An 18187-nucleotide genomic window follows, 5' to 3' on the forward strand; every position below is an offset into this window, starting at 1 on the left:
CAGCAGAGGCTGTGAGTCTATAATAAGTTATTCAGCAGTGATCATGCTCCTTCTTGGATTTAAATTTCCACATGTTTCCCTTCAGGCTGTTTCCAACTAATTTCTGCATTTGCATAATGCCCCCCTTAGGGATGCTCTGGCACAGCCCTTCTCCCCCGCTTTGACAAGTTCATCAGGGATTCAGGCTATTAGTGGAAAAGACTCTAATTCTGTTGGCCCTTTAGCCTCCTCCTTCCCCATGCAGCTCCAATTAAAAAAAGACAAAGAAGCAGTTTGGGGTTCAGAGGCATGGACTGCCCATGGGAAGTGGGCTGAAGACTGCTGGACCCCCCACTCTTGGAAGCCCCTGCAGGGAACCAGCTGGAAGAATTACAAATTCAGAAGCAAATGCTGTATCTTATTGTAGATTCTGGTCTGGCAGCCCAAATAATTTTGTCTCGACCAGAATCAGCAGAGATCCTCCCACCCCTGCTGATTCTGGGGTACTTGAAGGGGAGAGATGAGCCCTTGCCTGGTTATTTGGAGGGATGGACATCCAGGAAGGCTGAGCACATGCAGGAGAGGGGAATGAAAACCATCACATAGGTGCCAGGTGAGTCTGCCCCTTATTACTCTTCTCTAAGGCCACCTCATCTGTTTTGGACATGCCAGTCCTGCAAATTCTGCCTCTCTGTCTGCAGATCAGAAGCAAGATCTGCTTATTTCCTCCTGATGTTTGTATTTTTCTGCCCCTCTTCAAGCAGATTTTATGCTACTCCTACTCACACAGATGCTCCAGTCTCTGTCCCTAATTCTTGTTCAACTACACAGGGGGAAAAAAGCCTACACCACCATTCTTGGTGATATTTGCCCACTGTGATCTACACTGAAATACACCTCCCTCCAGGATACCCAGACAACAGCTAGATGATAACTTCCTTCAGGAACAGCATAAACACCTCCAGGTTTAAGTGAGTGTGGCACTCTTGTGAAGCTCACCTCTTTGATAGCCAGCTCCACATTATTACAAACAGAGTCTTTTCTCCTGCTTTTTTTATTAGTTCTTCCATGTTAAAAAACATAGTGGGAACTTTCAGACCAGCTTCTGTACAGGTCTCTGATGCACTTCTCTCTTTTATGGCTCAAGTACAATGGCAATTGCAGACATTGACATGCTTCTTTAGGATGAAATGTACATTTGAATGGAACCCAGCTGGAGGAACATGCTGCATCTCTTGCAAAGCTGGCTGCAGCCTGCCCAGAAACTCTGGGAAGGGGGTGAGGGATGCCCAGAGCCTGCCTGCAGTCTCCTGCACATGGGGAAAGAGGCAGCAGGAGAGCCAGAGAGAGGAGGGTGGTCAAAGGTGGATGCTGGAGATGGGGAGTGAGGCATGGCTTTTAACTCCAGCCCTTTGGGGCAACCACTGCCTTCATACCCACTTCTGAAGCATTTCGGGTGTTGCTGACAATATACAAATAAGCAAAAGTAAGATGTATGGCAGGGGGTGCTTGGTATTTCCTTGTTACCAGAGGCTTTTGGATGGATGGAGATACCTCTCTCCAAGGCATGGGAAGGAGTGTGTTGAGGTCACCCTGTGTCTCAGGCTCCTTCCACATCTCCTCCTTCTCTGGATCTCATCCCCTTACAAACAGCACTCCCACCCAGATTCTGCAGGTTTTGTCAGCCTTTTCTTCCCATCCCTCTTTGTGTGCAGGGCCCTGACCTAGCACAAGGAGTGGAATTCTTCAAGGCCAGCACGCCTCCCAGGACACTTCTTGGGTAGAGATTTCCATTACAAAACTTTTGAGGGCCCAGCACTCTGGAACAGCAACCTTATGAGGGCTCTGACTTGGGATCACCATGGCAGTCACTATTAACACAGAGAAAACCTTGCTGTCTCTACCAGCTTGTGCCAACAACAGGAGAGATGGTGTGCAGCCACCAGCCTGCCTTCCTCCTTGGGATGTTCTCCTGTGGATCAGGGGTCTGTCTGTCTGCAGAGGGATGCAGAGAGCATGTCTGTTGGTCTTGTCCATGCTCTGTCCTCCTACTTCACTGCAGCTGAGGGGTCAGGCCACCCCATGGCACTGAAGTGGGAATGTTGTCCCCATCACAGCAGTCTGGAGACCCCACCAGGACTCTGGCCTCCCAGGAGAAGCAGCAGTCATTCCCTGGCACCATACCCCCTCTTCTCCCTGTGTGTACCCTTCATGGGCCAAGCCTGGGCAAGGGATGGATCTCCCAGCTGCAGGGCTGAGAGGGGAAGCTGTAGCCCCCGACTGGGGTGGTTGCACCAGCCCAGCAGCAGCGTGCGGTTTCTCTCCTGCACATCTTCCACTGGGCAAATATGCTCCACCTTGTCCCAGCAGCCGGGCTGGTGCTCAATTCCCTGTTGTTAGATGGTCACATGCCACAGCCTCAGGGAGAACAGGAGTCCACTGTTTGTCTGCAAGAGGAAGAAACCTGCGCAGGACATCCATGCTGGGCCCTGCTGTGCAAGCAGCCCTCGCAGGCCCCGGTGCTCTGTGCTCTACAGGAAAGCTCAATCCCAGCAGGGTCAGCGGCCAGAGATGACAGTGACATGCAGGTGGCAGCTACACGTGGCCCCCTTTGGAGAGATAAGCAATCAGTGCTACCACCACGCCGATGTACACTCCCGTGCCAATGGTGATGGAGAGCGCCGCAAGGAACAGGGCTCGGCGGGAAGCTGAGCTGGCCAGGTGAAAATCTCCTTTGGAGACAGCCTTGCTGGTCTGGAAGGAGAAGAAATGCTTGTTGCTGACAGCTGGCCTTTAACATGTACCAACCTGGCCTTTAACCAGCATGCAGTTGTTTCATTTCTGAGTCAGTGCTTCTGGCCACTGCACCCCATGGAGACAGCAAGGTGGCTGAACTCTTGTGAGACCTCAGTGCATGGGGTGATGGCTGTGTGGTACTGACCAGACACCAGTGCACCCTATACAGAGCTGTAATGAGAAACTGCCTAGGCTCAGGGAGCTGACTCTTGATGGCATGGTCTGTTGGTCCACCTGATTTTTCCTGCATGGGGCTTTTTCCTGCATGGGGTTTTCAGCTGAAGCCTATTTGCTTCTGAAGGGCTGATGAAACTAGCAGTGGAGACAGATCCTTGTCTCTCTGGAAAAGGATGGCAACTTCCATCTTCTCTGAGTGCTCAGGACATACCCCAATATGCTCTTGTTACCTACTACTTGAGTTCAAGTTGCCAGGGGGGCATCAATGCACTCAATGTGCAGACACCAAACAAAGATATGGTCCTTGCCTCAGTGAGTGAACAAAGGGGGTAGTTATAGAAAATGGAGCTAGATATAAACTGCCCCAACAACATCACCACATGGAGAGTGCACTGTGCTATCTTGCACTATGTTGAAAATGTGAAATCAACTGCTCCTTTGGGTCCTAATCAATTAATGCTTCCCCTGCCTCTCACCAACTCTGTTCTAGGAACTCATGTAATATATTTTTCCACCTCTGTTCCCATCCTCTTGATTTAACTTCTTAATGCCTCCTCCCATCTATTCTTGGTACAGCAGCATCTATGCAAATGTGGAGTAAATCCTCTGGCTCTGCATGAATTATTCTGGGTCAACAGCAGTGTAAGTGAGCCCAGGCTCCAGGCTAAGTCCTCAGGGACACAGCAGCTCCTGTGAGTGCTGCAGCCTGAGGGCCATTGCCTCTCCAGCCTCTGCCAGCCTGACATTGGTCAGCCAATGTGCATCAGAAACGAGTGCAAGGAGGAGCTGTAGTGTGATACAGACACCAAGCTCCCCTTTGCCTCCAGCCTCCAGAGCAGCCTGGCTCCTGTGGCATGAGCTGCCTCAGCCTGGGTCATGGTGTAGAACCTTCACATTACTGGAGAATGGGAGGACAGGTGGGAAAATGCCATTTTCCTGAACCTGGCTTGAGAGTGAGAAGCTGGGCAAGGGGCCAAGAGGAGCCCCAGTTCCGTAAATAACAGCCAGAAAACCCAAAGGAAAAGCCTGACTTCCAGTAACCCACACCAGAACTGGAGGGGTTCCAACCTCACAACAATTGTGGAGACATCCAGGAGCACCCTTTGTGTCAACCCTCAGAGTTATGGCCATGGCACAGAGATGAGCCTTAGATTCAGAAAGGTGCTGGTCACCTCCATGGGCCGCTGAGGTTTTCAGGGCCCTTGCTGTAACACTAGGCACATGCAGGCAAGCAAAGGGATTCCTTACCCCTTGGGAGAAGTAGAAGGCAGCAATCCCCAGGGGCCAGAAGCAACAGAGCATGGAGAAAAGGGCCAAGCCCAAGTGATCCCGAGGGGGCAGCATCAGGAAGTGATCCTCGCTTTCGCTGTCGCTGGAGGAGTCGCTCTGCAAAACCAGATGGATTCAGCACATGCCCACCTGCCCGTGCCACGCTGCAGGCTGCATCTCAGCACCCTGCCTCCCAGCTCCCCCTCTCTCCTGATCCCATCACATGTTCTCATACAATTCCCACTGGCACATTCAGGGAGTAAATTTCAGAAATATTTTAGACTCTTCAGCATGGTTTGATGAGGAACAACGTAGCTCAGCAAATTGGATTCTCGGCTCCTTGCCAGAGCAAATGCTGGGGGTCTGGGATTTCCCTGCATTAGAGAGAGTCTTAAACTGAAATATCTTCAGCTTTGGCAGAACTGACTGTTTGTCAGCTTAAACAAACTTAAACAGAGTGACTTATCCCCATTAGAGTCTAGGAGATCAATATCTCGCTAAACTAATTTAGGAAGTGAGGGAAAGCAATTGAAGTGGAGCTTCCATTGCAGGGCAGCATGGCCTGTGCCCTTAATGAGTCACTGCTCAGTGGCTGTGGGGAGCCCTCTTGCCTTGGGGCACTGCTGGGCCAGCCTCAGAGCACCCTGCAGGTGATGTGCCTTAGTGGGGAGGGGACACAGAGGTGGGGACATCCCTGCTGCCGTCTGAACAGGCTGCGTCACCCACACCAAAAGAAGCAGAGCTGTGCTGGGTCATCAGGCAGCAGCTCCAGTGGGCTCTGAGACCCGCTCCCACCTCTCAGAATCCTGGATGATGTTTCCCAGCCTTGGCACCACTGTTCAAGCACAGCACAGCAAGGAGGCTGCTTTGTCAGCTCTCATTCTTCCTGTGCAGGCTTCATCCTGTCTTTATCTATATCTATAAAGCTTTCTCTCAGCTGCTGCCATCACGCATGGGAATTTTGCTGTTATGCAAGAATTGCTGTTTCTCTTTAGCTCGAGTGCCCCAGCAGCAGCAGGCTGCCCTTCTCAAAGCATTCTCATTTCCCAAGGGTCCTGCAGAGACCCACATCCCTTTTGCTCCCAGCAGCAGGCAGCCAGGCTTCTCTTAGGGAAGCTGACTTCCTTCTGAGGTCAGCAGTGAGGAAAAAGGAGCAAAAATTATAAGGAGGAAGAAAAAATACTGGGTGCACAGGGAGGCTGGTGAGGCAGGAGATGACAAGATTTGGGGGGGAGTTCTGGGTAAAGAAGGGAGAATAAATTATCAAGAATTTGAATCAAATTCCAGAAAGAATGAGCACAGGAGTTTAGTGCCATCCTACCTGTTCAAGCTCACCTCATACTCCTGGAGCTCCTCTTCCTCCACCTCATAGGAAACAGTTTGGATACGGATGTCACTCTCTACCAGGCAGGACCCTTGTGCCTCTTGCCCTTCAGAAGCTTCAGATGAAGACTCTTTGCTCTCTGTAAAAGTGGTCTCGCAGCTTTCCATCTTGCTGTCCTTGGCCTTGAGGGCAGTCTCATCCTTCACGAGGATGAAGCTGGGGCCGTACAAAGCCTCAACAGCCAGCTGCAGGGAACTGGCATCCAGCAGCTGGTGAGTCCTGGCACCACCAGTGTTTTGGAATATGTAGGAATAGAGTTTCCCCTGGCAGCGATGGCTGGGGTAGTCCTGGCTGTGGTGCTGGTGGTAGGAATAGCTGCTGCCCAGGTGGCCATTGGGCTTGGCCAGGAGCGGGTTTTGGAGCTCACGCACGCTCTCCATGCTGCCGGCGGCGCTGGGGGAGATCCTGCAGGAGCAGAGGGGTGGCAGGGAGCAGGCTGTTATTGCAGCAAGGCGAGGGTGCACAAAAGCACAGCCAATGTCAAGAGGCTAGTGGGAACAGAAAAAATTGGCAATACTGGAGAAAACAAGATCCCTCCCCACCTCTGCACAGCTTGAGCGCTATCTCCCCAGGTGGCAGCAAGATAAGGATGCAACCCTGCAGTAAGGTTATCTGATTCAGGCTGGATTAGCATGAGGACTTGCTGTATCTATAATGCATCTTAAGTTGGCCATGTGCAGCCTGACAGGGAAAGACCTACTTCATCTTTTCTGCTGGTTCATAATGTGCACTGTGACTGACAGCACAGAAGTAGATAAGAGACTGACAATCATTCAAGGAGCCTCCCTGACTCCCCAAAGCAGAGGGTTGCATGGTGAATTATATTCCACTGGACATTACACATACACCTAGCTGGCTTTCAGGTGCATGGGAAGTTCTCTAGGACTCATCCAAGCCTGAACTGGGGCTGAGGCAAGTGCAGTGAGCCACCAAGGGAAGCCAGGGGTCTGCTGAGAGGACATGGAGGCTAGGATGGGAGTGCTGGATGCTCAGCCAGCTGTGAGGAGGAACAGAAAGATGTGGACATTAAAGGGGAGACTCCATGGGGTTTGGTCATCACTTTGAAATGATGAAATTTTGAGTAAATGATCCATCACATCAAAGTGCTGTTTAAACCAGCTCCACCTCTGGGTACAGCGGCAGCCAGACATCCTTGGATCTGGGCCAGCAGCTTCAGAAAATGCTGAGTCCAGAGGAGATCCTCAGCCACAAATGTCAACACGGATTTCTTCCTCAGGGAAATTCACCTCCCTCTCCCTTCCTCCATTTCAGAGTGCTGAGGGCTTGTACTGTTCTCATTTTTTTTTCCCATGAAAATTTTTCAGATGAAATATTTCCACCCCTTTCCTTCAGAGGAGCATTTACTATTTTGGTTTCCCAACCCACCTTGGAACAATGAAAAAGTGCAGTGAAATATCAGCATTCTCAGGAGAGAGAAACAATTACTTTGCCCTCTTCACTCCCTGAGCCCCAGGTTCTACAATCTCTTTATCATTTTCCCAGCTCCCAGACCATGCCACCTTATTGCCTTGCAACCTCAAATGTTCTTGTTCTCCTTGGAGACCTGGGTCACTGACTCCTCTGCAGGATCCTGTGCAGCAGGGTCACACTTCCTCCTGCTGTAAGAGTCCCTGAGGAGCACTAGGTTTTCTGATAGACAGCACATAATCTTGGCTTTAAGCCTCAAGAGGGAAATATAATCAGAGAAAATGAAGACTTGAGAAACTGAAAAGCCCAAGTGGTCCTGTTTCCTTGGCCAAACTCTTCCACACCATGCAGATGGAGAGCCATGCATGGTTTTAAATGGACCTATCCATTGGCTTTGTTTGGGCAGTGGTCATCACATTTTGGGAATCTGCTCAGGAAAATGGAACTGTTCAAAAGCCCTCTCGTGCTGCTAAAACACTGTGCATTTGGTGAATGCCCTTCACTTCTCCCTTCCTAAAACCATTCCCTGCCTTCCACAGTCTCCCACCTTACTTGTAAAGCTGGTAGTGGCTCGTGCAGCAGATGGCCATTAAGTATTTTCAAAATATTTAAGAGAGATGCATATTTATAGCAAAGATGGTTTTATTTTCTGCATAGACACGGAGAAGCTCAAAGCTACACCCCAGTTTTCAGACAAGGAAACCACAACCCTCTTCTTTGCTTACCTTAACATGCAAATTAGATTTCTAATAAAATAGCCTATTTTTTAACAAAACTGTAAGGAGAGTCACCAAGTGCCATTTGAGAGCAGCAGCCAAAGCAGGAGCCCAGCACTAGCGAGAGAAAATTGACAGTTTTAGTACAGTGTCCATGCCTTATTTCAAGAAATGATTCTGGCAGCAAGCTAGGGTAGGAAGGAATGGGATCTTGCTGAGAACTGCTGAAGGGAGCCAGTGCCAAATGTGCCGAGGAGCACCAGCAGAGGGACCCGGGCACGGTGCTGCCCATGTGGAACCGGCTGTGCTGCCCATGGTCCTCAGCAGCAGGCGGGAGAAGGAGCAGAGCTGCTCAGAAAAACCACACACTCACAGCAGCAAGCACTGGGAAATGGAGAGTGGGAGGGGGAAAGAAGGGAAAGGAGCTGGGAGAAATTAAAGGCAGAACCTAAAAGGCAGTTTGGGAGGTGCCAGGGAAGCAGTGTGGGAGGAGTGCATCTGTGCAGCTGGACTGCTGCTGGACGTGCACTCTGTTGGGTCCCAAAGGATGCTAGAAGGGCTAGTGGGAGATGCCTCACTGACCTGGGCTCTGGGGAAGAGGCAGCAAGGGCTTGCAGGCAGCAAATGTCCAAGGCTGAACATACCTTAGGAAAGTAACACTCAAAAGAAATCACAGGAAAAAACTCCTCAAGTATGGGGACGTCTGTGAATGTGGGCTGGGCAGGGCTGAGGCTTCATCCCAAGGAAGTGGAGTGAGCTCAAACCTTTCTGGTCACTCAGATTGTCCTGGAGCTGTCCTTAGAGCAGAGCCAGTATCTTGGAGCTGCTGCACAGAGCATGGACAGGGCAGGGACACAGCTAGAAGGATTTAGCCTGTGCTAGTCCTAAACCCTCTGGAATGAAAAAAATATTTACTTGTACTAAAGTCTCTTTTCCTTGCTGCCTTCCACTCCTGGGAGTTGGGGCTCATGCTGGGAGACTGCAGGGACAAGGGAAAAGGGCAGAAGAAAGTCTCACTGTGCTTCTGATAAATGAGCACAGGAGTCACCAACTGCAGCCTTTGTGCCCAGTCCTGGCATTTGCCAGCAGAGGGGAGGGGACAATGAGGGCCAGTGTCACAGCACGCTAACAGCAGTGTGCTCAGCCCTGCTGGAGAGCAGCCAGGCTGAAACCTTCCTCTGCAACAATGGTGAAGTGTGAAAGGTGCCACTACCAGAGGGGTTAGAGATGCTTCCCCCTCCTCAGTGACCAGGATCAGCACATCACACAGAGGCTGTGTACACAATGGTCTGGGTTTGCAGGTGCTGACCAGGGCCATCAAGCCTCTAGAGATGACATTAGAGAGGGAATGGCAGAGAGGGTGAGGCTCAGCCCTGCATGCACATGTGCAGGGAAGGAGAGAGTCAGACCAGCCCTGCAAATGACCCCAAACCCCACTTGGGTTATCTGAATCCTACAGGGAATTTAGCTACATAGAGACTTAAAAAAGGAAGCCTAGTAATAAAATAAGCCTGGTGAGAAGGAAAGCCTGTTAATAACCAAGCTTGGGGAAAGAGGAGTGAAGTCAGAAGATGAAAGCAAGAACACAGGAAAAGACAAAATTGTCAAAGAATGGCCATTGATTGCCAGCAAGCCTGGATAGCATCCATCAGCCCCATGGGGCTGGTCTGGGCTGTACTGGCAGCAGGAAATGGAGGTGAGATGCTGCTGAGTGCATGGGGGGATGCACACACACAGATGTGCTGCTGGGTGCACATGAGGATGCACACACACACAGATGTGGTGCACAGGAGGATGCACACACACACAGATGTGCTGTTAGGTGCACAGGGAGGATGCACACACACAGATGTGCTGCTGGGTGCACAGGGAGGATGCACACACACACAGATGTGGTGCGCAGGAGGATGCACACACACACAGATGTGCTGTTAGGTGCACAGGGAGGATGTACACACACAGATGTGGTGCTGGGTGCATGGGGGGGATGCACACACACAGATGTGCTGCAGGGTGCACAGGGAGGATGTACACACACAGATGTGGTGCTGGGTGCATGGGGGGGATGCACACACACAGATGTGCTGCAGGGTGCACAGGAGGATGCACACACAAGCATACACACACAGCTTGGGCACACCTGGGAGGAGGCAGCCTGCGGTGCCCTAGTTGAGCTGAACCATTGCTGCGGCTCTGCTGCTGCCTGACAGCTGCTGGCTCCCTCTGAACTGCCTCCCCCGGAGCACGGCTGCTCCTGTAACCAGCTGCCTGAGCGGGCCCCCACACTCCCCAGGCTGGCTGCAGCAGCCCCCAGCAGAGTGGGAAATGCACAGCTGTGTTGTGTACTCTCAGCTTCTTAAGGCAAATGCTGGGTAAAATGAGCCAAAATAAGGCACGAAAATAAAGAGGTAGCAAAATTAGCTTTGTATTTCAGAGATCTCACCTCCACACCACATCCCCTGTGGCAGTTCTCAGAGGGACCCTTGGCACAGATGCCGGCTATGATAAGCCAGCTAATGATGAATTAAGTAGCTGTTCCAGGAATCAATCATCGTTTAATTGCCCTGTCAAGCAAACACTCTGCCTTGCTTCCCGGGCTCATTAGCAGGTTGTGGCTGTGGTGCATGTCCCCAGACTCCAGAGTGAGAAGGTTAGCCCACCCTGGCTGAAGGCTTTACCCTTGGGACAACACCAGGGGAGGTCGGTGCCCTCCCTGGTGTCCTGCTGCACTGCCATGCCCTGGCTGGTCTGAGGGCAGGGGACAGCGTGAATGCCTGGTCCTGTTCTTGGCCAGGTACAGCTGCCATAGCCCCAGGACAGATGTGGACCCACTCCTGATGGAAGAGGAAAGCATAGGAGATTTGTTGAGCACCTGTCCCTGGGCCCAGACCTTCCTAGAAGCTCTCAGGAGGTGCTTTGGATCTTCTAAGCAGAGGCCCAGGTCCAGTCAGGACACAGTACCTCTGCCCCAGGGCATCCGAGCTTGTGATTCTGCCCAGCATTGCCTGGGCAGCTGTCATTTTGGGAAGGGGGGGAAGGAATGGCTGTGAGAGCTCATGGACAGTGTGTCTGGCAGCAGTGGACCAAGCCCCCTCTCAGCCATGTGCAGCAGCATGGATCCCTGGCATGTCCCAGCCCTGAGCCCTGCAGGGTGAACCACAGCTCAAGGGGAGAAGGAATGCTTCCATCAGCCCCACAGACACGACTGCAGAAAGCAGTTTGGCTCCAGTCAGCACTGAAGCACTCCCATGGGCGCTCGTCTGACACCGCTGCTCCTGGCCTGGGCACAGCACAAGTGTGTACATCGAGGGGCTGCTCATGCCCGGGGTGTAACAAAGCCTCCACCAGTGCTGGGATGCTGTGGCATCAGGTGAGGTGGGCTGGGGGCTGGAAAGGTCAGGGGAGTGATGTGGGGGAGGCAGGTCTCAGCGTGGGGCAGGAGGGAAGGGTGGTGAGACATGATGGCCCCCATGGGGCTGGCAGAGATGGTACCCGGAGAAACAAAAGAGCTTGGTAAGGAGAGCAGTGGGAAGGGAAATGGTGGGCAAGAGGGAAGCAAAGTGACATCTGAGCCAGGCAGAGAGGAACTCTGGTCACAGACATGGAGAAGAAAAGGACTATGAAGCTGCTGGAGGCGAAAGAGCTGGTGAGGACCAGGAGGGAAGGAAGAAGGTGACACAAAGCCTGGACTTGGATTAGAGAGAGCATAGCTGAGGCATTTGTATGTAGAGAATCAGATTCACACCTTTGATGCAGCTGGTTTGATAGAGCAGGAAAGGAGTGAATAAAATGCTTGTTCTGATCTCCTACAGGTGGAAAGCCAGTACCAAAGGGCTGCTGGCTCCAACAGAGACTAAATTGCTCTGAGAATTGGGATGCCATGGGCTGCTTTTCAAGGATCACAAGTCAAATTGGGCAATTTCCAGGTGGAAACCGGGTCTTTATTGTCTCTGATAGAAACGTTTCTCTGCGGCAGTGTTCTGACCCAGCTATGCTCAGAACTGAGGTCTTGCTCCTGATGGTAGGGAGCAGCAAATCCATCCCTGGGGCTGCAGGGACTGGTTTTGGAGAAGCCGTTCCAGGGGCTCTCCAGGGCTGGGGCTCCCACCCCTCCCTGTCCCCAGCTCTGGTAGGAACACACTGCCGGTGCGCATCCCATCAACAGGGGAGCACTGGAAACTCCATCTCCTCCGGGCAGCCTTCCCACAACACCAGTGCCCGCACACACACGGGCTGTGCGGCGCCCCAGCGCGGTCCTGGCTGCCGTGTCCCCCGCCCCGGCCGCGTCCGGCGCTCGCCAGGCGGCCACCAGGTGTCCCCGGAGCGCCGCGCATCGCCCACCGCACAGCCCCGCACCAACAGCACAGCACCAACAGCACAGCACAGCCCCGCACCAACAGCACAGCACCAACAGCACAGCACAGCCCCGCACCAACAGCACAGCACCAACAGCATAGCACAGCCCCGCACCAACAGCACAGCACAGCCCCGCACCAACAGCACAGCACCAACAGCACAGCACAGCCCCGCACCAACAGCCCCGCACCAACAGCACAGCACCAACAGCATAGCACAGCCCCGCACCAATAGCAAGCACCAACAGCACAGCACAGCCCCGCACCAACAGCACAGCACCAACAGCACAGCACAGCACAGCCCCGCACCAACAGCACAGCCCCGCACCAACAGCACAGCACCAACAGCACAGCACAGCACAGCCCCGCACCAACAGCACAGCACCAACAGCACAGCACAGCACAGCCCCGCACCAACAGCACAGCACAGCCCCGCACATCCCGCATAGTCCCGCACCGCCCCGGCCGCTCCCGACCCCCAGCGCAGCGGGGCCGGGCCGGCGGCTGCGGGCACAGCCTGGGCCCGGTGTCCCAGTGCCCAAATCTCTGGGGACAGCTACGGCGGCCCAGCGCCCCACGGCTGGGCCTGGCTCGTCCAGCGAGGGCACGGAGCCGGCCCGGGGCTCAGCCAGCCGGCCGGGACGCGCCCCGCCGTGCCCCTCGGGCACCAGAGGTACGGGAAAGGCTCATCGAGCCGGCGACGCGGGAAGGAAGCATAAATGGTGATGGAAATAAAGCACATGGTGGTGTGGGTGGTTAGGTGTAAAATTAGCAGGTTTGGACTCTCTCGGCATGGCCTTTTTTAAGCAGGAGACGCAAACAAGTAAATAAGGTGCTGTCGGAAGTTTCTGCAGGCTGTTCTGTGTACATGGACCGGGGGGAGAGCAGGCAGGGTCGGGGGCTGCTCCTGCGGCTGGTCCGGAGCTGCAGGGCAGCAGAGTGGCCATGGGGTGCCCAGCCGAGGCACAGCAGAGTGGGTGACCTGACTGGCAGCACTGGGCCAGGGAAGTGGACCAGGACAGGATCAGGGATGGGCAAGTTCTGACATTCCAACAGCCACAGCGGGACAGTCCTGAGCCTCAGAGCACTCCTGATGGGTTTGCACCCAAACAAACAGCAGCCCTGCAGCACCCTCAACAGGAAGCCCCTGTGAGGGGCTTTAAAGGGGCACATGACACCAAACAAAGCTGATGGATTGCTCTCACCAGAGGCTTCTTCACTTTCCTGTATGGGGACCCAGCAGGGTTGCTGGGAGACAGTGGGAGTCAGGGCAATGACTCCCAAGTGTGGTCGCTGCTGAGACTGTCAGCATCTCCTGCCCTTTGAGGCATTAGCCAGTGAAGACAGTTTTGGAAGCTGTTGGGATTTCACTTCTCATCTGAGCCAAAAAATACCAGTCGAGGGTCAGAGGAGACTGATTCCCTTGCCTGCTACAGCATCTAAATCACTGTCCTGGAGAAACATGAGCTCAGACTGGGTTTGGGATTCAACCTTCTCTTCCTCAGTTCAGGACCACCCTAAGGAATCACACTAAGACTGCTCTCTGGGGAGAGGGGCATTGGCATTCTGCCCTCAGTGTAGAAAACCTACTTAGAAAGATCCATGTATGCAGAGGTGCTGAGAACCAAACCCACTGACACCTGGGCTCCAATGCCTCCAGCACAGAGGCAGCCCAGCCCCTTGCCCCAGATCAGGCTCCTTGCTCAGAGTGCCCAAAGGGACAACAAATATTCCACTGGACTCATCACAGAGGTCCTTCAAGATGTGTTTACTATAAAGACACTCTCTCTGCTGCAGGAAGAGGCACAGAAGCTCTTGCTGGCAGATTGTAATTTTGCTCATGGCTGATTTTCCTCTGCTAATGACTACAGTCCTCGATTTCACATCAGGTTTTCTCCATCACTATTTATACCCAGTATTGAACTGAACACAATGGTTATCCTAAATGGCTCCATGTTCTTCTCCAAGTAGGCACTTTTACCCAGACCCTTTTCTCCAGTCCCATCATCTCTGCTTCAAGGCTCTCCTGCTCATGAGGTCCCACAGGCCGTTCATGGCTGCTGTTACTATGGGACCCTGCACCCCATCGTCCCCAGAGAGCACTCTGAGAGCATCAGTGCCCTGTGCTGGAGCAGACCTGTGCCTCATGCTCCCCTCCAGCCGTGTTCCCCTTTGCTCTGCAGCCCAGCCTGGGACCACCTGCAGGTCTGCATCCCAGGGATGATCTCCCTTCAACATCCTGGCACCCAGCACAGCAGTGGTCAGGCAGATGGGACCTGCCTTTCTTCCCGGTGAGAGACTTGCACCATCCAAGACCAAAACGGGGACAGGGACACACTCAAGGTGGCAGCAGTTGTCGGGGGCACAGAAAGATGTCCTCCCCTTCACAGCTGTGCCTTGCTGATAGAGCAGCTTAGCCACAGCACCTAGCTCCATGCTCACATCTCCCTGAAAATCCCCCTGTTATCAACTGAAGCTGGCAATGCAAAGCGTCTGTTAAGGACTGCTCATTTGTCTCTGTTCAGAACACATCCGTACTCAAATGATTCATTAGCACCCTGAAGGCTGGTGCATGCAGCACCCTCCTCTCCCCACTGCCCTGTTTATTTTATCCATATCTCCCTGCATCAGCTCAGGGCTATTTCCACCTTGCTTACCGTGTCCTGATTCTCCTGGGGATTCACAAGGCTCCTCTGTTGTTCAGATGTTTAATTTATCTGCCAATGATCTGCCCTCCCTTTAAAAGTGAACTTAAGTTGTGGAGATGACACTTTTCTGGCTTACTTTTCCAAGCCCTAAGTTTCCAATTATCAGCAGTAAGATGCTTTCCTGGTCCAGCAAATAAATAGATTGCTGTCTCCCCATCTGGCAAACATCTGCAGGCCCAGACAAACTTCAAGGTGTTAAAATTATTACTAGGGTCAAAAAGTGCAATCCAAACCAGTTGTTGAGACTCTTCCATATTCCAAAATTCCATACTGCCAAGGAATACTAAAATGGAGATGTGCCCTCTGAGTCTGAGGAGGGGCAGTTCACACTGGTTTATTCTGTTGCCAGGAATATAATGAGAGGAAAGGCAGAAGCTGCCCCCAGCCATCCCACAACCCTTGTCCATCCCACAGTATCAGACTCCAGGATGATGCAGAGGATAGTGCTAAATTTTCTTCCATATAATATGGAAACAAAGCTGTTATAAAACAATATCACATTTTCTTTTCCATGACCTGGTCAAGTTGCCTTGCTGATGCTCCTCTGGACTGCTCCTTCATTTGCTGTGTGGATGTTTTCCATTTCCTCCTGGGCCATTTCTCATCCCAGCCCATGACACCACCCCCTGGGAGAGGACTCAGCTTGCTTCTTGCTCCCATCCAGCATCACAGTGTGTTGAAAGGGGCAGCTGTGCACTGGGTGAGCTGCGCTGTTGGTCCTGGGTGGGCTGAGGGAGGACATTCTGCTCGTGGTGCTTCCCTCCCAGCATGTTCCTGCTGGGTGGGGACCCTCTTGTCCTTCCATGCCTCCATGGAAGCCATGGAGAGTGGGAAGGATTTGCAGAGAAAGCTCTGCCCAGCTCAGGAGCAGCATCAGTGTGGCTGTCACATGTGGCATTGAATCTCTGATGTGCCTTGGGCCAGTTTTTCACACCAGCTGTTGAGCTTCCAGACACGTAGCTTGGGGACAAATCCTGCAACCAGCTCTGGTTTTCAAAACATACCTGGAGTGTTTTACTCCAAAAGGAAGCTGGTTTAAGTGATGCACCCAAGAAACACTGGGGATCATTGAAGCCTTCCCTTCCAGGCTGAGCAAAGCTTGCTGACTTTTTCACTTGACACAGAAACAGCCACAGAAGGACAATTTGGAGGAAACCTGTAACAGAATTTTTTCCCTCTCTGATGCTGTGCCTTGGCCCTTCACTCAGAAAAGCCAATCATTTGCCCATCTCCAGCTATACAAATAGAGAAAATCTGTCTAAAGATGTTGCCTGAAATTACCACCCTGAAAGCAGCAATGGAGTTGCATCTCCTGCAAGTGATAACTGCCAGTCAAGGCTCAGGTCCAGAACTTCAGAAAATAGGCAGGAAAAGGGGGGCAGAAAGGTCAGAGCTTTGTATTACCTAGTGAAGTCAAAGACGGTCCTGCGAAGATGTGAGTACATCCCAACACAAGCACAGGGGCTGTGAGTTGGGCAGACAAACCAAAATGGCCTGAAGTGCCCATGCCCTGTAGGGCCCCACAGACTGCTCTGCCATAATCTCCTGGGTTAGGCAGGAATGGCCCTTTTGGGGCTTGCTCCAGGCAGCTTGTAGGTGGTAGAGGGAGATTTTAAGGGCCAATTATTTTTCTGATTACTTGGTCACTTCTCTGCAAGTGATGGTGACGTCCGCAGGCTGGGCTGAGGGCAGGAAGGAGTTGGGTACCATGCAAAAGCAGGGATCTGCTGTACAAATTCTCTGTGCTAGAGCTGCAGCAAATTACTCATTCCTTAATAATGGTGTTTATTACCTGCCTCTGACGGTGGCTCACGGAGACAAAGTGAAGTGGATTCAGCTCCCCAAAGCATCAGCTCTGCCAGCTGTTTTTATGGCACAAGAAACTTTTGCCAGAGAAATGCAGTCACTGCATTTTGACATGGGTAATTTCTTCTCTTGACAATTTACAAAGTAACCAGCAACTATCCCTCAGAGACCAAAGCTATTTTTTTTCCTTGCGGGTGGCAGGCAGGCTCAGACCCCACTTCTCTGGTTTCCCCTGGTATTTATATAGTGCTACCTTCCTCCTGGGAAAAAGGTTTTTACTGGTCGCAGATCCAAGCTAAATGAAAGGGGAATTTATCTTTTTCAGAAGCAAAGAAAGCAGCCCAGTAAAACGGGTTTGGGAGAGCAGCATGGCTTTTGTGAAACCCGCAGCAGCTTCGGAGAAGGAATTATAAACAGGCACCGGGTAGAGAAGGAAAGTGCTTCCCATTGAAACTCCTGAACGAGTGGCTTTTTCCCCCAGACACAAAATGGGAGGTCATCCTCAGGGCTACAGGGAGATGGTGCAGCTCAGGGAAGTCGTGTGGCTGGCACAAGTCACGGCACCCTCAGCAGCGGTGTGTGCCGGGGTCCCCGGGCTGCTCCCCTGCCCATCCCGCCCATGGCCGGCACTGGCGCGGCTCCCGCCGGCTGCTCAGGCTTCTCAGAAGAACAAAACCACCCCCAAACTTCGGCCGGCGGCTGAGCTGCCACCCGGGGAGGGAGTCCTGAAGGCAGCCCGGGTCCAAGGTGTCATTGCAATTGCTCCGACATATCTGGCCTCCAAAACTTTGGTTGAAATCCTTACATTTTGGCCACCCCAGAGAGCCTCTGACGAGGTAATTTGTCCCGGTTGTACCTTTCATTTTTACATCCCCCAAGGTATTTTCTGACCCCCTGGCGCCAACTCGAGCTCGGCGCGGGGCCGCCTTTCCCTGGGGACGCGCTGCCATCCCACCGGAGCAGCCTGGGCACGCTGGGGACGAGCTCCGGGATCCCCCGGGATCGCCGGCCGGCCCGGGGCCAGCGGGGGTGCCCCCACCCGAGAGCCGTACGCGGGTCCTTACCTGCGTGCCGAGGGAGGGCTCACCCGCCAAGTTGGAGCGCCGGCGGCGGGAGCGGAGAGGCGGCGGCGGGCATGACGGCGGCCGGCAGCGCTCGGCGGCCCCGCCGCGGCCTGTGGCCGGGTGGGCGGCCCTGCGGCGGGCCGGGCCGCGGCGGGAGCGGCGGGAGCGGCGGGAGCGCGGAGCCCCGGGCGGTGCGCGGTGCGGGGCGCGGCGGGGCCGGCGGGAGCGGCGCGGCCGGAGCCGCTGCACCTCCGCAGAGCCGCGCTCGATCGGCGCCTCTGCGATCAGCGGCTCGAGGGCTGGCCGAGGGGAGCCGCGCCGCTGCTCCCGACGTGACTGCTTCTCCTGCTGCCTCCGAGAGCGCGGCACAAACTCTCGCCTTTCTCTCCGGATCGCTGCATTTCCCAGGGCACAGCCCTTCCCACTCCCCCAGCGAGGGAAAGACCCGGTGCCAGCGAGCAGACTTTAAAGGAAAAGGATAAAAGCGATTTCTCGCTGCCCGAGC

The 18187-nt window shown here is 53.5% G+C and overlaps 1 protein-coding gene across 1 annotated transcript; it reads right to left on the minus strand.

Moving 5' to 3' along the window:
• Positions 1 to 1088: 1088 nt before the first annotated feature.
• On the minus strand, positions 1089 to 17731 carry SYNDIG1L (synapse differentiation inducing 1 like). Its single transcript, XM_059474461.1, has 4 exons — positions 17683 to 17731; positions 5557 to 6010; positions 4201 to 4338; positions 1089 to 2733 (listed from the first exon to the last, which is right to left on the minus strand). The coding sequence occupies exons 2-4, from the start codon at positions 5983 to 5985 to the stop codon at positions 2575 to 2577; spliced, it is 726 nt and encodes a 241-aa protein (XP_059330444.1). The 5' UTR covers positions 5986 to 6010; positions 17683 to 17731; the 3' UTR covers positions 1089 to 2574.
• Between the last annotated feature and the right edge of the window lie 456 nt (positions 17732 to 18187).

This window comes from Ammospiza nelsoni, chromosome 6, assembly GCF_027579445.1.
Source record: "Ammospiza nelsoni isolate bAmmNel1 chromosome 6, bAmmNel1.pri, whole genome shotgun sequence".
In the NCBI taxonomy this organism is placed as follows: domain Eukaryota; kingdom Metazoa; phylum Chordata; class Aves; order Passeriformes; family Passerellidae; genus Ammospiza; species Ammospiza nelsoni.